The sequence below is a fragment of the Vigna unguiculata genome, chromosome 10 (assembly GCF_037176805.1).
Source record: "Vigna unguiculata cultivar grain cowpea cultivar isolate G323 ecotype 2 chromosome 10, ASM3717680v1, whole genome shotgun sequence".
Classification (NCBI taxonomy): Eukaryota; Viridiplantae; Streptophyta; class Magnoliopsida; order Fabales; family Fabaceae; genus Vigna; species Vigna unguiculata.
This window is the reverse complement of record NC_140801.1, coordinates 5,530,726-5,548,128: the sequence shown is the minus strand read 5'-3', so window position 1 is coordinate 5,548,128 and position 17,403 is coordinate 5,530,726. Positions and strand designations below refer to the sequence as shown.

Sequence of the window (17,403 nt, the reverse complement as noted above, 5' to 3'; positions counted from 1 at the left end):
TGAACTAAAGAGTAACTCCTAATAAAAATGCTTTGAAATATAATATTTGTAAGACCATGTCAACATGTATAAAAACAACCCCTATTTATAAGATATTGATAAATAAAAGGAAAAAAGAAAAGGAAGTACTTTTGATAATTATAACAAAATGATACTGAAATAATGTTATAAATTGCCTAAAACTAAATTGAGCTCTCCTGATCTCAGTTTCTAAAACAAAAACAGTACTTAGTTGAATGCAAAGTGAAAAAATAGGGGAATGTATAAACCAAAAACTTGAATGTTTATTTTTTATTTTTTAACAATTTATGGAGACTCTTCAATGGTTGTATGTCAATTCTTAGACAGATTTAGTTGTAGAGGTTAGTAAATGAGATGGAATAAGAAAAGAAGCTCTTGCTGTTGAAGTGAAGATAATAACCAGTACAACACATTAAAGTCAACATAATGACCGATACGACACGCTAAAGATCCAGTCAATAACCAAAACCTGCAATTAAATAAGTCGAAGAAAAATGTGACCAACACTATTTGAAGCTATTAAACCAAAACCAAACATTAAATATGGTGGCATTATTGCTTTCTCTTCCGACTCTTGATGACCTCTCATCAATTCCTTTCCATGGATAACGCCTCTTCATTATACAAACTCCCACAGAAGTACGATGTGCTGATCAACTTTACTGGAGAAGAAATCCACACAAAATTTGTTTCTCACCTCAATTCTGCCCTCTCTACTGTTGGTCTTTCCACTTACCTTCACCACCACAATGCTGTGAAATCAACTCACATCCAAAAAGCTACTCTCAACTTCTGTCGGGTAGCAATTGTTGTTTTCACCCAACCTATTCTCAATCTTCTTGGTGTCTTAATCAGCTTCAACAAATCATCAAAGGCCATGAAACTTACTCCCGACATGTTCTACCCGTATACTACGAAATCCAGGCATCTGATGTACGTCTTCAAAAGGGTGATTTTGGAAAAGCCTTCAAAGCAACTGCGCACCAAACATTTTCAGGACAAGAACTGGAGCATGGCATGTCCAGGTGGAGTCATGCACTCACCAAAGCTGCAAATTTCTTTGGATGGGATGAGAGCAATTACAGGTAAATCACTAACTCACTCAATCGAACATATATTTCCAGCTTGTGATTGTGTTGTGATTTAGTTTTGGTAATACATGACTTCTTCTATAATTGCTATTGAACTTGAAGGAGTGATGCTGAACTAGTGGACAAAATTGTTCAAGGAGTTCTTAATTTACCAGTCTTGTCTGCAACTAAATTCCCAGTTGGATTACAATCCCACGTGGAAGATCTGATTCGAATTATAAAAAGTAAATCCATGACAGTTTGTAAAATAGGGATATGTGGAGCGGGAGGATCTGGTAAAACCACCCTTGCTAAAGCCATCTACCATCAAATTCAAGGTACATTCAGGAACAAAAGTTTCATTGAAGATGTTGGACAAGTTGGCGGAATAAGAGGGGATATTCATGTACAAGAAAAACTTCTTTTAGATATTCTGAAAACAAAGGTGAAGATTCCTAGCGATGATGTGGGAAGAACTATGATTTGGGAAAGACTTTATGGGAAAAGGGTGCTCATTGTTGTTGATGATGTGCCTAACTATTTTGAAATTTTAGCACTACGAAATTGTAGTCGTTGGTTCAGTGGAGGATCTGTAATAATGTTTACAGTAAGAGATGAAAGCCTACTGAAGCATTATTTACTTGATTCTGTATATCGGATAGAGCTAATGAACGCAAACAAGTCCCTTGAGCTTCTTAGTTGGCATGCATTTAGAGAAGCAAAACCAAAAGAAGAATACAATGACCTTGCAAAAGCAGTAGTTGCTTATTGCGGAGGATTACCTCTGGCTCTTGAAGTCATTGGAAATAGTTTATTTGAAAGGACGAAAGAAAAATGGAATACTGTTTTATTTGAATTAAAGAAAATTCCTCCGCACAATGTTATAGAGAAATTGAAAATAAGCTTCAATGGTTTACGCAATGAGATGGAAAAAGAATTTTTCCTTGATGTATGTTGTTTCTTTATTGGCAAGGGCATAGCCTATGCTACGAAGATCCTAAATGGTTGTGGAGTAGACGTTGATACTGGAATAAGAGTTCTCATAGAACGTGGCCTCATAAAAGTTAAGAACAACAAATTTGGAATGCATCCTTTGCTACGAGAAATGGGAAGAGAAATTATTTGCGAAATTTCAGGAAAGGAATCTGGGAAGAACAGTGAACTGTGGTTTGATAAGGATGTAGAATATGCACTACCGGATAATACTGTAAGAAACATTCTTTATCTATGGTTTTGAAACTTATTTTGGAAGTGTTTGTTTTCTCATGTGCAAATATTTGTTTTTCCTAGCTCTTTTCATCAAAACAAACAAAAGTCATTCAGAGATTGCCTGTGAAAATGGTTTTAACCACAAAAGATTTCTTCGAACCTTATCTAAGTGACCGACAGCTGAAACTCGCTGAAAATCCTGAATACCTTTCTCAGAAACTGAGATGGATCACTTGGCAAGGGTTTTCTTCAGAATACCTACCTAACGACTTTTATTTGCATGACGCAATTGCGGTTGATTTAAAACACAGTCTTCTTCGACTTGTCTGGAAAGAACCCCAGGTTTTATTTCGAGCCATCCTTCATTAAAACATAAAGCTTAATCAAAAAGTTATTATTTCGTTTTTTATTCGTCTCTAGTATTTGTCAGAAAAACTATCTTGGTGCAGGTTTTGAGGTCTCTAAAATTCCTTAACCTTAGCCACTCCATGCACTTGACAGAAACACCTGACTTTTCAGGACTACCAACTCTTGAACACCTCATTCTAAAAGATTGTCCGAGATTGTGCAAAGTACACCAATCTATTGGATGTCTACGTAATCTTATACTGCTAAATTTGAAGGACTGTGAATGTTTAAACAATCTCCCCCGTGAGATATATAAGTTGAAATCTTCAAGAACTTTCATTCTCTCTGGTTGTTCCATAATTGACCTAATGGAAAAAGATACAGTGCGAATGAAATCCTTGATAACTGTAATTACAGAAAATACAGTTGTGAAAGAAGTGCCTTTTTCAATGGTAAGCTCAAAACGCATTGGATATATATCTCTACGTGGATTGGAGGGATTGTCACATAATATTTTTCCTTCTATCATTCGGTCTTGGATGTCGCCAACAATGAATTCCATATCTTATGTTCATTCGTTTTGCATGGATATGGAGGATAATAGTTGGGATGATATTGTGCCATTGCTTAGCTCCCTTAAAAATCTTAGAAGTATTCTTGTGCAATGTGACACCGAGTTTCAACTATCTTTGCAATTGGAAACTATTTTGGCTGAATATGGTGTAAATATTATAGAATCAGGAATTTCAAAGCAGCACTTCAGGTCTTCTTTGATTGGTGTTGGAAGATACAATGAATTCTTCAGCACTGTCAGCGATAGCATATCTGAGGTTTTTCTCTAGCTTTCACTTTGTTTATTACATTCACTATCATTTCAGCTATTAATTAAGTGAACTTAAAATAATCTCAATGAAGTATCTGACAGAAGCAATAATAAACTTTTAGCACCCTTGGCTTCTATTGTAACTCAACTTCATCTAAAAGTTTCTAATTTTAATAATCAACTAACCAAGCAATTATGCTTTTATTTCCTCCTTCTTACTTGCTTCATAATTGTTATATTAGCAATAATCGTAGAAACATACTTGAAGAGATCAAAACAGAAATGCATTCTAAATCCCTAACGACATGATGCTGATATGTACACAACAAAACTACTAATTAGATTTGATTAGTATGTTTTTGATTATGTATTACATTGTTGTTTGATTATAAATACCCGCTTTTATTGTTAAAATAATGATTTCAGAAAACAAATTGAATATCTAAGTTAGATATATGACTAATCATTTTATCTTATGGTACAGGTATTAGTAAGTAGTGAGTCTTGTGATGTTTCTCTCGCAGCTGTCAACAATTGTTTGGCGCATATGGGTGAGGGACACTCTGTTTCTTTCACTGTTCCTCGAGATCGTAACTTGAAGGGAATGGCTTTTTGTGTTGTTTATTTATCAACTCCTAAAATCATTGAACCTGAATTTACTACTGTCGTAATTGTTAATTACACAAAGTGTACATGCCACATACACAACCATGGCACAATAATTTCCTTTAGTGATGAAGACTGGCGTGGAATAATGTCAAATTTAGAATATGGAGACAAGGTGGAGATTTTTGTGACTTTTGGTCATGGATTGGTGCTCAAGAACACAGTTGTCTATCTGATATGTGGTAAATCACATAACTTGAAAAAAGAGCCTGAGTCAAAGAAAAATTGTCTCATTAGATTCATAAAGAAAGTTGTAATGTGTGACTTCTGGTAATCCTAATGTCCTTGATTGCTACTTATTTTCCCCTATCCATTGCTTGTTTCTCTTTAGAGTATAGCTTGTAGTTAAGTAATTGATGTATAGTTTACCCTGTTTCTCAATAATCGCAATGTGGTTCTTTGGATTTACTTAAGCTGTTAAGATATTTTGTGATGTGTTTTTGTTTTTCCATCTTCTATGTCTTAATTGTTAATTATCCGAAGTGTACATTCCAAATACACAACCATAGCACAGTACTTCCTTTAATGATGAAGATTGATATGGATTAATGTCAAATTTATGATATGGAGACAAGGTGGAGATTTTGTGAGTTTCGGCGATGGATTAGTGGTCAAGAACACAGTGGTATATCTAATATGTGATGAATCTCGTAACTTTGTAAAAGAGTCTGAGCCAAAGAAAAATCCTGTCCATAGATTCATAAACAAAATTGTAAGGTGACTTCTTGAAAATCATTTATCATCTTTGAGAAGAGCGTAATCACTTTCGGTATGGAATTAATCTTGATTGCTATTTGTTTTTTCCGATCCTTTCCTTGTTTTTCTTTGAAGTATAGCTTATAGATAAGAAATTCATGTTTAGTTTACCGTGTTTCTCACTTTTCACATTGTGCTTCTTTGGCTTTAGTTGTTGAGCTGTTTATTCTATTTGTTTTCTTGTGCTTACTTTTTGTCAATTATTTTCCCTTTTAGCATATAATATTGCATCAAGAAATCCTCTTATAAAAAGGCATGAATCACGAAATAAAGATAGTGTTTTGGTTGAAATTTTGATGTGTTTAATGGATAACATTTTCATCAATATTCCCGAATGTAAAATTGACATACGTTGTGATAATTTAAAATGTTCACTATGTTACATAAAAAATTTATGTTTTTTAGGTAAACTTAAATGGAATAAATTAAATGTATTATTCTTTGTGGATAGTTAATATATTAGCTATTGTGGATAGTTAATGTATTACTCATTCTGGGTAGTTAATGTATTAATCGTTGTAGTTTTACGGTATGTGTTAGCCATTTTTAGTTGTTTTTGTCTATTTCAAGTATAATTGTCAAAGATATGAGTCTATAAATTTTATTTTTTATTACATTAATGGAACAACAACACAGAAACCTGAGTGAAGTTATTCACAAAAGCTCAATTTGTTAACAAAGTGATATCAAGTAGGGTTGGGCAAAATATACCGAACTGCACTGCATTATTAATAACTGCACTGAACTAAAAAATAGTTTGTCTAAACTGCACTGAACTGGAAAATAGTTCAAACGAACTGAACTGCACTTCTATTTTTCCTAATAAACTGAACTACACTATTTTTTAATTGCACTATTTTTTAATTGCACTACACTACTCTTGAACTTAACTACACTATTTTTGACCCGTTTTTGAATTGAATTGCATTGATTTTGAACCGAATTGCACTATTTTTGAACCAAATTACACTGATTTTAAATCAACTGCGCTATTTTTGAACCGAATTGCCCTAATTTTAAATTGAATTGCACTGTTTTATAATTTAAAAGTGCTTAGGAAATAATACTTGAAATATGCATCATATTTCAATACACTAAAATCAAAATATTAATACATCTTCAATCATCTAAATTAATTACACTTGAAGGTCTCACTTCGTCTTGAGAGATTATATCTAAAAAACAAATATTTCATCATTTTTGAAAACTTAAAATAAATTTAAAAATATCAACTAAAACGTATATAAAGTTTTCATATAAAATCATATAAAGTATATAAAATAAAAAAATAACTATTTTATTTAAATGAAAGTATTACACATCAATGCTCTCGTATCATAGTTGTTGTTATTAAGAACCATTCCAGAATTAAAATCACTTAAAATATTAATGACATTATAAGACAAGTTAAATATGCAGTCATTTTATTTATTAAGAGTTATATATTATAATTACTTAATTAATAAGCTATTATAAATTATTTATAGTTAAAAAAATGAACAAACCAATGTATAGCTTGATAATTTATATGATACATATGCCTTGCACAACGTCATGACATCATAAATTCAGAAATGGAGAAAGCAAAGCAAAAGATCAAAGATGGATTTCAGTTCAGTTTTTAATTAACTTATCAAAGTACATTTTCTTCAAACTAAATTGTTTTACGGTTTAGATCAATTATTAGTATAATTAGTTCAATTATTTTTAGTTTTTAATAGTTCAGTTAATTGTAGTTTAGTACAGTTAAACTAACTTTGCCCAACCCTAGTATCAAGAGCTAGAGAGTTTGGGTGTTTAAGTGTTTAAAAAAAAAAAGAGTAAATGACCAAAGTTACAAACAATGTGTCTCAACCCAAGTTGACAAAGGTAATCAATATGACAATTGGAGCCATAAAATGAAGGCTCTTCTTAGCTCTTAAAAAATAAGGGGGGTGGTGGAAAATGGTCACGTAGAACAAAAAACATCACGAATTAGTCGAATGCCCAGATATATGTGTTGAGGGCATATAAAGGACAGGGTAGCTATGTACATCCTATACCAAGTTCTGTCGAGTTCGGCTTTGAAAAGATTGCAAGTGCAAAATCTTCAAAAGAAGTATGGGATATATTGGAGAATGTGTATAAGGGATGACCAAGTGAAGCATGTTCACACTAGTGCAGGAATGACTTTTGGCAGCGGTTATTTTTGTCGTTTTACCCCGGTTCTGGAACCGAGGCATATTAGCACGAGGCCAAAAATGTTAGCTTTTTGCCTCGGGTCTCAACCAAAGCAAAAGCTCCATATTCTGCCTCGGGTCTCAACCAAAGCAGAAGCTCCATATTCTGGCTCGATTTTGCTGAGAACCGAGGCCATATGTGCCTCTCTGCATTTTCAACATCCCATCTTCTCCACCAGAAACCCTAGGCAGCCACCATGGTTCCACCACAGCTTTGTCAGCCACCACCACGTTCGAAACTCACAACCAAAGATCCGCAGCCACTGCAATCTTCTCCTTCATCGTAAGAGCAATTCGTGAATCATGTCACCACCATGGAACCTTCATGTTCTTCATACACGAAAATGTGAACACCACACTTGCATAAATGGAAACAAAAATCAACCATCTACAGCAAATCACAAACCCTACCCAAATCGCGAAACCAGCTCTGTTGCAACGACAAGTTTCTTCACGCTGCCACCACCTACACGTCTCACCACCATCAACGAAAGATCTCCATCCACGCACAACACCAGTCTGCCATGCACTTGCAACATAACAAACTCACGCCCATTTCGCGAGCCCCAAATCGCACTTTGCCAAGCCAGAATATGAATGAGCCAAATGTCAAGTAGTCATGAATGGTTAGAGCGACACAGTAGCAGCAGAGGTGGGTGGCTGAGAGAGAGAACACGCACGCAAGGAAGAAGAAGAAAAAAAGTGATTCCCGATTTTTGAACCCTAACGAACCTTTTGGCCTTGGTTCAATTTTTAACCGAGGCATAAAACAGTTTTTGGCACCGGTTCAATTCCACGACAAAAAACAATTTTTGGCCTCCATTCAATTTTTAACCGAGGCAGAAAACAGTTTTTGGCACCGGTTCAATTCCACCCGAGCCCAAATATCACTACCGTAGTGGCATTTTTGTAATATTAGCCAACTTTTAGGCTTCAGATCTTCAAAACTGAGGCATATCAGACCTTTTAGACCATGAATGGAGGATAAGACCCAAGAAGGAGTGGGAAAGCTTACCAACACCCCTAACAACCTTCAAGAGGCTCTCCAAGCACCCCAAAAGTGTTTCTCTATCGTGCAAAATGAGGAATGGTCCAAACTCTCGCGAGAAACAAGATTAAAAACTCATTTTATTACATGTTAGTGACGCCACCGCTCAGCCTTGTCTCAGCAACGCTCAATGCTAGCTTTTATGAATTGAATGACGCTCAGCCCCACTTTCCACCACTCCACCTTGTGGCGCTCAGCCCCAATTCCTAACCACTCAGCCTTATGGCGCTAAGCTTCAGTTTTCCACCGCTCAGCCTTGGGCTATTTGACAACATTATGTATTTGAAGCACTAAGAGTGATTCTAGTCGCGCCCAATGCAGGTATTTGCTTCAAAATCAATATTTTCTTGTCGAATCGTGCTCCATTGAGTTCTTGCTTGTTTTCTTCCACCACAATTTTTTCCTATTAACTTATTTAACAAACTTAAAAGAGATATTAGAAACAAAACAAGCATAAAACAAAACAAAACAAAACACACTAAACTTGAGGATATAACAAGATGAAAGCTAGGAAAGAGTTTATTTATTCTTGACAATAAACACACAAAAGAGGTAAAAATGGACGTTATCAACTATCCACACTAGAAATTCCACTATAACATCAAAAGTTAGGACAATACAAGATCCGCCTATGTACTTCCTACACCCTAGATACACACTCTTGAAAAACCCTTCAAGAAATGCATACCATTACGCAGTTCCCAACACCTATCATAGTCATAGTGATAGAACAAAAAAGTTTCAATAACAAGAAACCATAAATTCAGTAACTAAAAATCAATATTTCAATGGAAGACTAATGATAGAAAGAATACACTTGATTCTATGTAAGGCTTGATATCACAGTCACATAATCTTCTTGAATTCTTGATGAACAACTTGAGGAACAATGAAGAACTAATGCAAATTTCCTCCAAGAACTCTTCAGTAATCTTTATCTTCTCTTTGGTATCTCAAAAACGTCACTCCAAACTGGTGCAGTAATCTATTTTTAAAGCAGAGTTGTTTTTCTGGTTTATCTAGTTGATTAGGTTATCTAGCTAATAAACTAGGTTATGATAGTGCTCAAGTTCATGTTCGAGAATTAATCTAATCGACTAGATTAATATTCTAATCAAATAGTGTGATTATAAAACAACAAATTTAACCATCACACACATCAGACGTGACATAATAGATTAGATTAACATTCTAATCAACTAAGTGTGAAGGATTTAACACATTTAGCTTGGCACACATCAAGTTCATACAAACATATATGTCCTGTTTGAATTTCAGTTATTATAGGCTATCATTTTCTTATGGACATCATCAAAAACAACATAAGTTCTCTTTGAAAAATAGAAATAGAAATATATATATATATATATATATATATATATATATATATATATATATAGTAGAATGGGTTCTGTGGTGACAGTAGCAAGAGCTCCTGGTCTAAGGAATTTTCCTTGGCGTAAAACGTGAAGGGGATTAATCTTGTAAGTGGTAGGGTGAAACTCATTGATAATGGCTCTATAGAGTCGTCGAGACCACCACAAGTGCATGTCTCTAGTGACTCTGATATCAGTGCATGTATCTGGATAATTGAGTAAGAATAATCTTTGATTATGTGATTTATAATGATGTGATTGTTTGGAGAGCATTGTATTGTGATACAACATGTTTTATTAATATATGTTGTTCCTTTTTCAAATTAGTTTACTCTCTTGTGTTTATTTGTCTTGTTTGTGCAATAATCACATGCTTTGTGTGAGTAGATGAAAATGCATATATGGAGACACCTACGATTAAAGAGTCAGCAATTAAAGTTGTGGGATACTTTGAAAGCATGAGTAGTTAATTTTGATATAGAAATTTTATTGGTTTAGTTTGATTTTATAAATATCATATTTTTATAATTTTATCTCTTCAAAAATTATATTAATATATTTTATATTCTGAATTATCTATTTTAAATATTATTATGAAATGTCTTTATTTTATTATTAGTTTTATGCTAGAATGTTAGAATACATAGACATAAAATCCCTTCATCGTTTATGAGCAACTAAAGATTAATTTCATTTGGTGAAACTTTCACAAACCTCGATGCAAAGCACCAATCAAAGAAAAAGATTCTCGACAACCCCTTGATAAAATATCTCTCGCTCTTGAAATCACCAATTTTGAGTTTCTTTTTTACATTATTTAATATTTAATTCTTCAAACGGTAGTTTCATACAAATTAAGAATAAAATTTAAATATACTAGCGTAACATAGGTGTTATCGCGCCTGTACATATATATTTTTTAAATATGCGTAATATTATATTAGTAGGTGATAATATTATAATGTTATTAAGTTAATATCTATAACTATATATAAAGGGGATTCCCTCTTTTGTGTCCACATTTCATAATTCCAACTTTACCCTTTACAATTTAATTATTTATTAAATTTTTAAAAATTAACGGTTACTTTTACAAGTTTTTATAAAAGTATTTACTTATCTCCTTCTTCTTTTCTCTCCTACTATCCATCAACAGTTATTTTTCTCATATTTTCTCCATATATTTCACTTTAATTTTTATAAATATACTTTTATTTTGTTCATTAACTTAATAACATTACAATATCATCAATTATTAATATAATTCAAAAAATGCGTACATACAGACGCGATAGCGCCTGTGTTTACGCTAGTATATATATATATATATATATATATATATATATATATATATATATATATATATATATATATATTAAAACTATATTTATTAAAAATAAAGTGAAATATATTAGAGAAGAATAACCATTGATAAATAAAGAAGAAGATAAGAAGCAGAGACATCTGATTTTATAAAAAGTTTGTAAAAGTAACGGTCAATTTTTAAAAATTTAATAAATTATTATATTTAAAGAGTAAAATCAGTATTTTAAAAAGTGGACACAAAAACGGAGATCCCCTTTATATATTGTTATAGATTATAAAAATTAAACTTTTGATTGCACACTAAGCTAATCAGGCCGTTACTCAAGAATATCATAAAGCACTTAACAAGTGACACTTCTAATTTGCTATTAACTACTATTAAACACTAATTGGGTTTCCAATATCTAATTTGGTATTTTTTTTTCAATACAAAAGTAATATAGAAATCAAAATAGAAAAAAAAAAAAAAAAAAAAAAGAGCATAATAAAATTATCATAATGTTTTGGATTATCATAACAGAGCGTGAAAATTGGAATGGAGACGACAATGTGAGTGATAGGATCAATCACTCCTCACCCAACTCCTACTCTGTGTCTCAGTCACCATCATCTATCTCCATGCATTCATTTACAAACAGGATCGATGGAAGCCGCTGCAACAAACTTGTCTGGTTCCTGCAGCAAATGCAGAGTTCGTATGTTACAGCAAATTGATAATGCAACATGTGAGACAAAAACATGTATTAAGTGGAGTTATTGCACCTGGCCAATCAACTAGGTTGTCAGAAAACCACCATGTGAAATGCCCAAGTTGATGACATGATCTATGGCAGAGAGAACATCATTGAAAAACTAAAACTAAGGTCCCACTCAGAAAAGGTAGTGTGTATATATATGCCTAAACTAGCTTATAAGTTAAAGTTTTGTCACGTGCAGGAAGTGACAATAAACCCTAAATCCTAAACACTAATGTTATATTTTCCTTTTTTTATTTCCAACATCACAGAGCAAACATGGGCGTGGAATTATTTTTTGTAGAGATGTACGCTTGAAAGATAGAATATTATATATGAGCATCTCAGTTTGAATGGTTTTGTGTCTGCATCTCTTTGACCGTGTTGCTTTCTCTTCCAACTCTTCATGGCCTCATCAATTCCTTCCATGGAATTCACCGCTTTATCGTCCTCACTCCCACGGAACTACGATGTACTCATCAACTTTACTGGAGAAGACATCCATAGAAAATTTGTTTCTCATCTTGATTCTGCTCTCTCTGCTGTTGGATTCACCACTTTCCTTCATCACCAGAATGCAGTGAAGCCAATGCACATCCAAGAACCTATTGTCAACCTCTGTCGGGTAGCAATTGTTGTTTTTACCAAAACCTATTCTGAGTCTGCTTGGTGTCTTCATCAACTTCAACAAATCGTGAAATGGCACGAAACTTGTTGCCAACACGTTCTGCCTGTATATTACGAAATTGCGCCATCTGATGTACGTCTTCAGCAAGGTGATTTTGGAAAAGCCTTTAAAGCAACTGCACACCAAACATTTTCAGAACAAGAACTGGAGCATGGCATGTCCAGGTGGAGCCACGCACTCACCAAAGTTGCAAATTGCTTTGGATGGGATGAGAGCAATTACAGGTAAAATCACTCACTCACTCACTCAACCAACAATATTTTTAGCTTGTACTTTAATCTTGTTAATGCATGACTTCTTCCATAATTGCTATTATACTTGAAGGAGCGATGCTGAAGTAGTGAACAAAATTGTTAAGAGCCTTCTTAATTTATCAGTCTTCTCTGCTACTAAATTTCCAGTTGGATTACAATCCCGCGTGGAAAATGTGATTCGAACTATCAAAAGTAAATCCACAAAAGTTTGTATAATAGGGATATGTGGAAAGGGAGGATCTGGTAAAACCACTCTTGCCAAAGCCATCTACAATCAAATTCAAATTACATTCAGGGACAAAAGTTTCATTGAAGATATTACACGAGTTAGCGGAATAAGAGGGACTCTTCCTTTACAAGAACAACTTCTTTTAGATGTCCTCAAAACAAGGGTGGAGATACCGAGCCTTGATATGGGAAGTAGAATGATTCAGGAAAGACTTTCTGGGAAAAAGGTGCTCATTGTACTTGATGATGTGCCTGAATTTTGTAAACTTTTAGACCTACTGAAATGTCGTAATTGGTTTAGTGGAGGAACTGTAATAATCGTGACAGCAGAAGATTTAGAGCTACTGGAAAAACATCGAGTTGATTATGTTTTTCGGATGAAGCCAATGAATGACAATGAGTCCCTTGAGCTTCTTAGTTGGCACGCACTTAGAGAAGCAAAACCAAAACAAAAAGAACACGATTACCTTGCAAGAAGAATAGCTATTTATTGTCTACGACTACCTCTAATCCTTGAAGTCATTGGAAGTAATTTATTTGAAAGAACGAAAGAAGAATGGTATGGGGTATTACGTGATTTAGAAAAAATTGGCTCACCCTCTGTTGAAAATAAATTGAACATATGCTTCAAAGGTTTACAGAATCAAATGGTAAAAGATTTATTCCTTTATGTATCTCGTTTCTTTGTTGGCAAGGGCAGAAACTATGCTACGAAGATCCTAAATGGTTGTCAAATAGACGTTGATATTGGAATAAGAGTTCTCTTGGAGCGTAACCTCTTAAAAGTCACGAAGAACAACAAATTTGGAATGCATCCTTTGCTACAAGAAATGGGATTAACAATTATTCGAGAAATTTCAGAAAAGGATCCTTCGAAGAACAGGCCATGGTTGTTTGATAAGGATACAAAATATGTAAGAACTTTTTTATATGTGGTTTGAAATTTCTTTGAAATAGTTTACTTTTTCCTGTGCAACATTTGTTTTTCTTTGCTCCTTTCATGACAGGGGACAAAAGCCACGCAATTGTTGCTTCAGAAACTGGATCAAGTCGAAATGTCGTTAAATCCAGAGTACCTGTTACAGAAACTGAGATGGATCAGTCCGTATGGGTTTTATTCAGAATACCTTGATAACAAATTTTGTGCAGATGATGCAATAGCATTTGATCAGTTCGCACCCCAGGTTTTCATTACGAGCCATTTTTCATTAAGACACAAAGCTTAATTAAAATAAATTACTATAACTTGTACTACTTTTTTTTTTTATTTCGTTTATAATATTTGTCCAAAAATCTATCTTGGTGTAGGTTTTGAGGTCGCTAAAAGTCCTTAACCTCAGTCACTCCAACTATCTAACAACAACCCCTGACTTTACCAGACTACCATGTCTTGAACAGCTTATTCTGAAATGTTGTCGAAGATTACGCAAAGTACACCAATCTATTGGATGTCTCTGCAATCTTTTACTGCTAGATTTGAAGGACTGTACAAGTCTAAGCAATCTCCCGAAAGAGATATATAAGTTGAAATCTTTAAGAACACTGAATCTTTCTGGTTGTTCGAAGATTGACCTAATGGATAAAGATATAGCACAGTTGGAATCCCTGACAATTCTAATCGCTGAAAATACAACTGTCAAACATGTTCCTTTTTCAGTTATAAGCTCAAAAAGCATTGGATATATATGCCTACGTCGATTTGAGGGATTGTCTCATAATCTTTTTCCTTCTATCATTCGCTCTTGGATGTCACAAAATATGAATCTCATATCTTACATGCATTTGTTTTGCATGGATAAGGAGGATAATAGTTGGGATGATATTGTGCCATCAGTTAGTAGTAGCCTTAGAAATCTTCGAAGTGTTTTGGTACAATGTAACACCGAGTTTCAACTATCTAAACAAGTAAAAAGTATTCTGGTTGAATATTTTGCAAATACTACAGAATCAGGAATTTCAAAGCATCGCGTAAGGTCTTCTTTGATTGGTGTTGGAAGATGCAATGAATTCTTCAACAGTGTCAGCTATAGCATATCTGAGGTTCTTTTCTAGCTTTCCCTTGTTTATTTATTACCTTCACTATCATTTTATCTGTTTAGAGAATATAAAATAATCCTAATGAAGTATCTAACTGAAACTACAATAATAAATTTTAACACTCTTCACTTCTATTGCCACACAACCTCGTCTAGAAGTTTCTGATTTTGGTAATCAACTAACCAACAAGTGATTTTGCTTTTATTTCAACACTTTCTTACTATATTTCCAATCGTGGTAGAAATATACTAAAAGAGAAAAAAAAATAGAAATGCATTGTAAATCACTAATGACAGCGATGATACATACAAAAAAACTATTAATCAGATTTGTTTAGATTAATTAGCATTGGTATGTTTTGATTATGTACTAAATTGTTGTTTCTTTGATAATAAATCCCCACTTTGTAATTCTAAATTTAAAATAATGATTACAGAAGACGAAGCCTTTTATCTTATGATGCAGGTACTGAGAAGCAGTGAGTGGTGTGAAGTTTCTCTCCCAACTGTCAATGATCCTTGTTGTTTGGCCCATATGGGTGAGGGACACTCTGTTTCTTTCATTATGCCTCAAGATCGTGACATGAAGGGAATGGCTTTGTGTGTTGTTTATTTATCAACTCCTGAAGTCATTGAACCTGAATTTACTACTATCTTAATTGTTAATCACACAAAGTGTACATTCCATATACACAACCTTGACACAATAATTTGCTTTAATGATGAGGATTGGAATGGTATAAGGTCAAATTTAGGATGTGGAGACAGGGTGGAGATGTTTGTGAGTTTTGGTAATGGATTGGTGGTCAAGAAGACTGCGGTGTATCTGATATGTGGTGAATCAAAGAACATGGAAAAAGCGTCTGAGCCAAAGAAACATTCTCTCACCAGATTCATAAAGAAAGTTGTAATGTGACTTCTAGTAAGTCATTTATTTTCTGTGACAACAGCAGGATCACTTTAGTGATGGAAATAAGTGTTTTCGATTCCTAGTTATCTTTCCCATACTTTCCTTCTTTTTCTTTAGTGTATGGGTTACAGTTAAGAAATTCACGTTTATTTTAGCCGTGCTTCTCACTACTCACATTGTGTTTCCTTGGCTTGGCTTAAGTTGTTTATTATATGTTGTAAAAACTTATCTAAAACACCAAAAGTTCTTGATTCCTAAGACGTGTATAATCATTACCTTAAGAACTTATACGTGATGTGTTCTGCAAGTTTTTCATATTACAACAGAACTTCTCAAAATATTTTAGGATTCCGAGACTAACAAGAAACTCTGAAAAAGAGTACATAACTAAATCCAAGATCATAAAATAAAGAAAGAAGAAAAAGAGACAAAGATTACGCGAGACAGAAAAGCTCAAATGTGTGTTTTTGGAAGTGTAGAAGAGGATCTATTTATAGACGGGATAACTCCAACATTTTATTTATTTTCTTTTGATTATTTTTTTAAGAAAAATAATATTTTGATTACTAAATTTTAATAATATTTTAGATTATTAAAAATAAAAAAATAAAAAATTATTTAAAAAAGATCATCTAAAATTATAAAAAAAATGTAAATAAAAATTGTTAAAATTTAGTAATAAAAAATCATTTTCCTTGTGTCAATTCTTTTTCCTTTCGGCGTATAATATCTCATCAACAAGACACAAAGGCAGATGATGTTCGGTTTTTTTGTTATGTATTTTGCTTTGTTATCTTCTAGGCAGTCTCTGTTTTCGTTTCACTGTAGCCTCATCCCTTTATTTAAGACTAAATGTAACAAGGTTTAATTTCACTTATCGTTTTTACACTTATTATTTCTTTTTATATATCACTTAAATATATCGTTTTTTTCTTCAATTTACTTTTGTATATAAGTTCCATTATAATTTTTCAATTTTCAGTTTTTAACTAAATATATTTTTTACATAATAATGAGAAACAAAATACAAGGATTTTCAATTTATTTTATAATAACATCATCTAATATTAATAAATATTAAAAAAATATAATAAAAAAAACTGATGAAAACTATTAAAGAATAGAAAATATAATATCATTTTATACTGTCTCCTGTTCGTTTTTGTTATTTTGTTAAATATATGCTTTTTGTAACTGCAGATCGTTGTTTAATTTTTTTAATTAGTCAATCGGTCTTCCTAAACTATAGGTGCAAATATGTTTGTTATTCACGTTTCCTGAAATCATGGTTATGTGGTTACTGTCAGTTTTATTTTTTTTATTATAAATGTACTGCTGCTGCGTTGAATAAAACAAGCCATTTCTTCACATCAATCTCATAATACTGTACACTTTACCTGGTTCTGTTTTTTCCTTCTCCCGATTAAATTATTTCCCTTTCAACTCCAACAATCTGGTATCCAGAGCTGTTTTCTTACGGGCCTGTGAAACAATGGACGTTGAATCAAATTTCTCCCAAGTAGCACCTCCGGTCTTTGACAAAGAGAACTACGATGCCTGGGCGATAAAAATGGGGGCTTACCTAGAGGCTTTGGATCTTTGGGAAGCCATTGAAGAAGATTACGAAATCCTTCCGCTGCCCGAAAATCCCACCATGACCCAGATGAAAAGTTACAAGGAGAAGAAAACTC

General features: G+C 33.3%; 1 protein-coding gene and 1 pseudogene across 3 annotated transcripts; both read left to right on the top strand.

Annotated features, from left to right (window-relative positions):
* The first annotated feature begins 544 nt into the window (after nucleotides 1-544).
* LOC114167150 (TMV resistance protein N-like) lies at nucleotides 545-4,932 on the top strand (annotated as a pseudogene). The gene is made up of 5 exons (XR_014984982.1): nucleotides 545-1,106; nucleotides 1,215-2,298; nucleotides 2,382-2,642; nucleotides 2,750-3,478; nucleotides 3,956-4,932. The product of XR_014984982.1 is annotated as a TMV resistance protein N-like (transcript).
* A 6,928-nt stretch (nucleotides 4,933-11,860) lies between these two features.
* LOC114166214 (disease resistance protein RUN1-like) lies at nucleotides 11,861-15,897 on the top strand. Of its 2 annotated transcripts, none has more exons than XM_028050908.2 (5): nucleotides 11,861-12,508; nucleotides 12,609-13,680; nucleotides 13,774-13,950; nucleotides 14,075-14,806; nucleotides 15,269-15,897. In XM_028050908.2, the coding sequence occupies exons 1-5, from the start codon at nucleotides 12,003-12,005 to the stop codon at nucleotides 15,716-15,718; spliced, it is 2,937 nt and encodes a 978-aa protein (XP_027906709.1). In that variant the 5' UTR covers nucleotides 11,861-12,002; the 3' UTR covers nucleotides 15,719-15,897. The 2 variants fall into 2 exon arrangements, with proteins under 2 accessions (XP_027906709.1, XP_085523960.1); XM_085667834.1 differs by having other exon boundaries at nucleotides 12,383-12,508; nucleotides 12,686-13,680.
* Nucleotides 15,898-17,403: the final 1,506 nt, after the last annotated feature.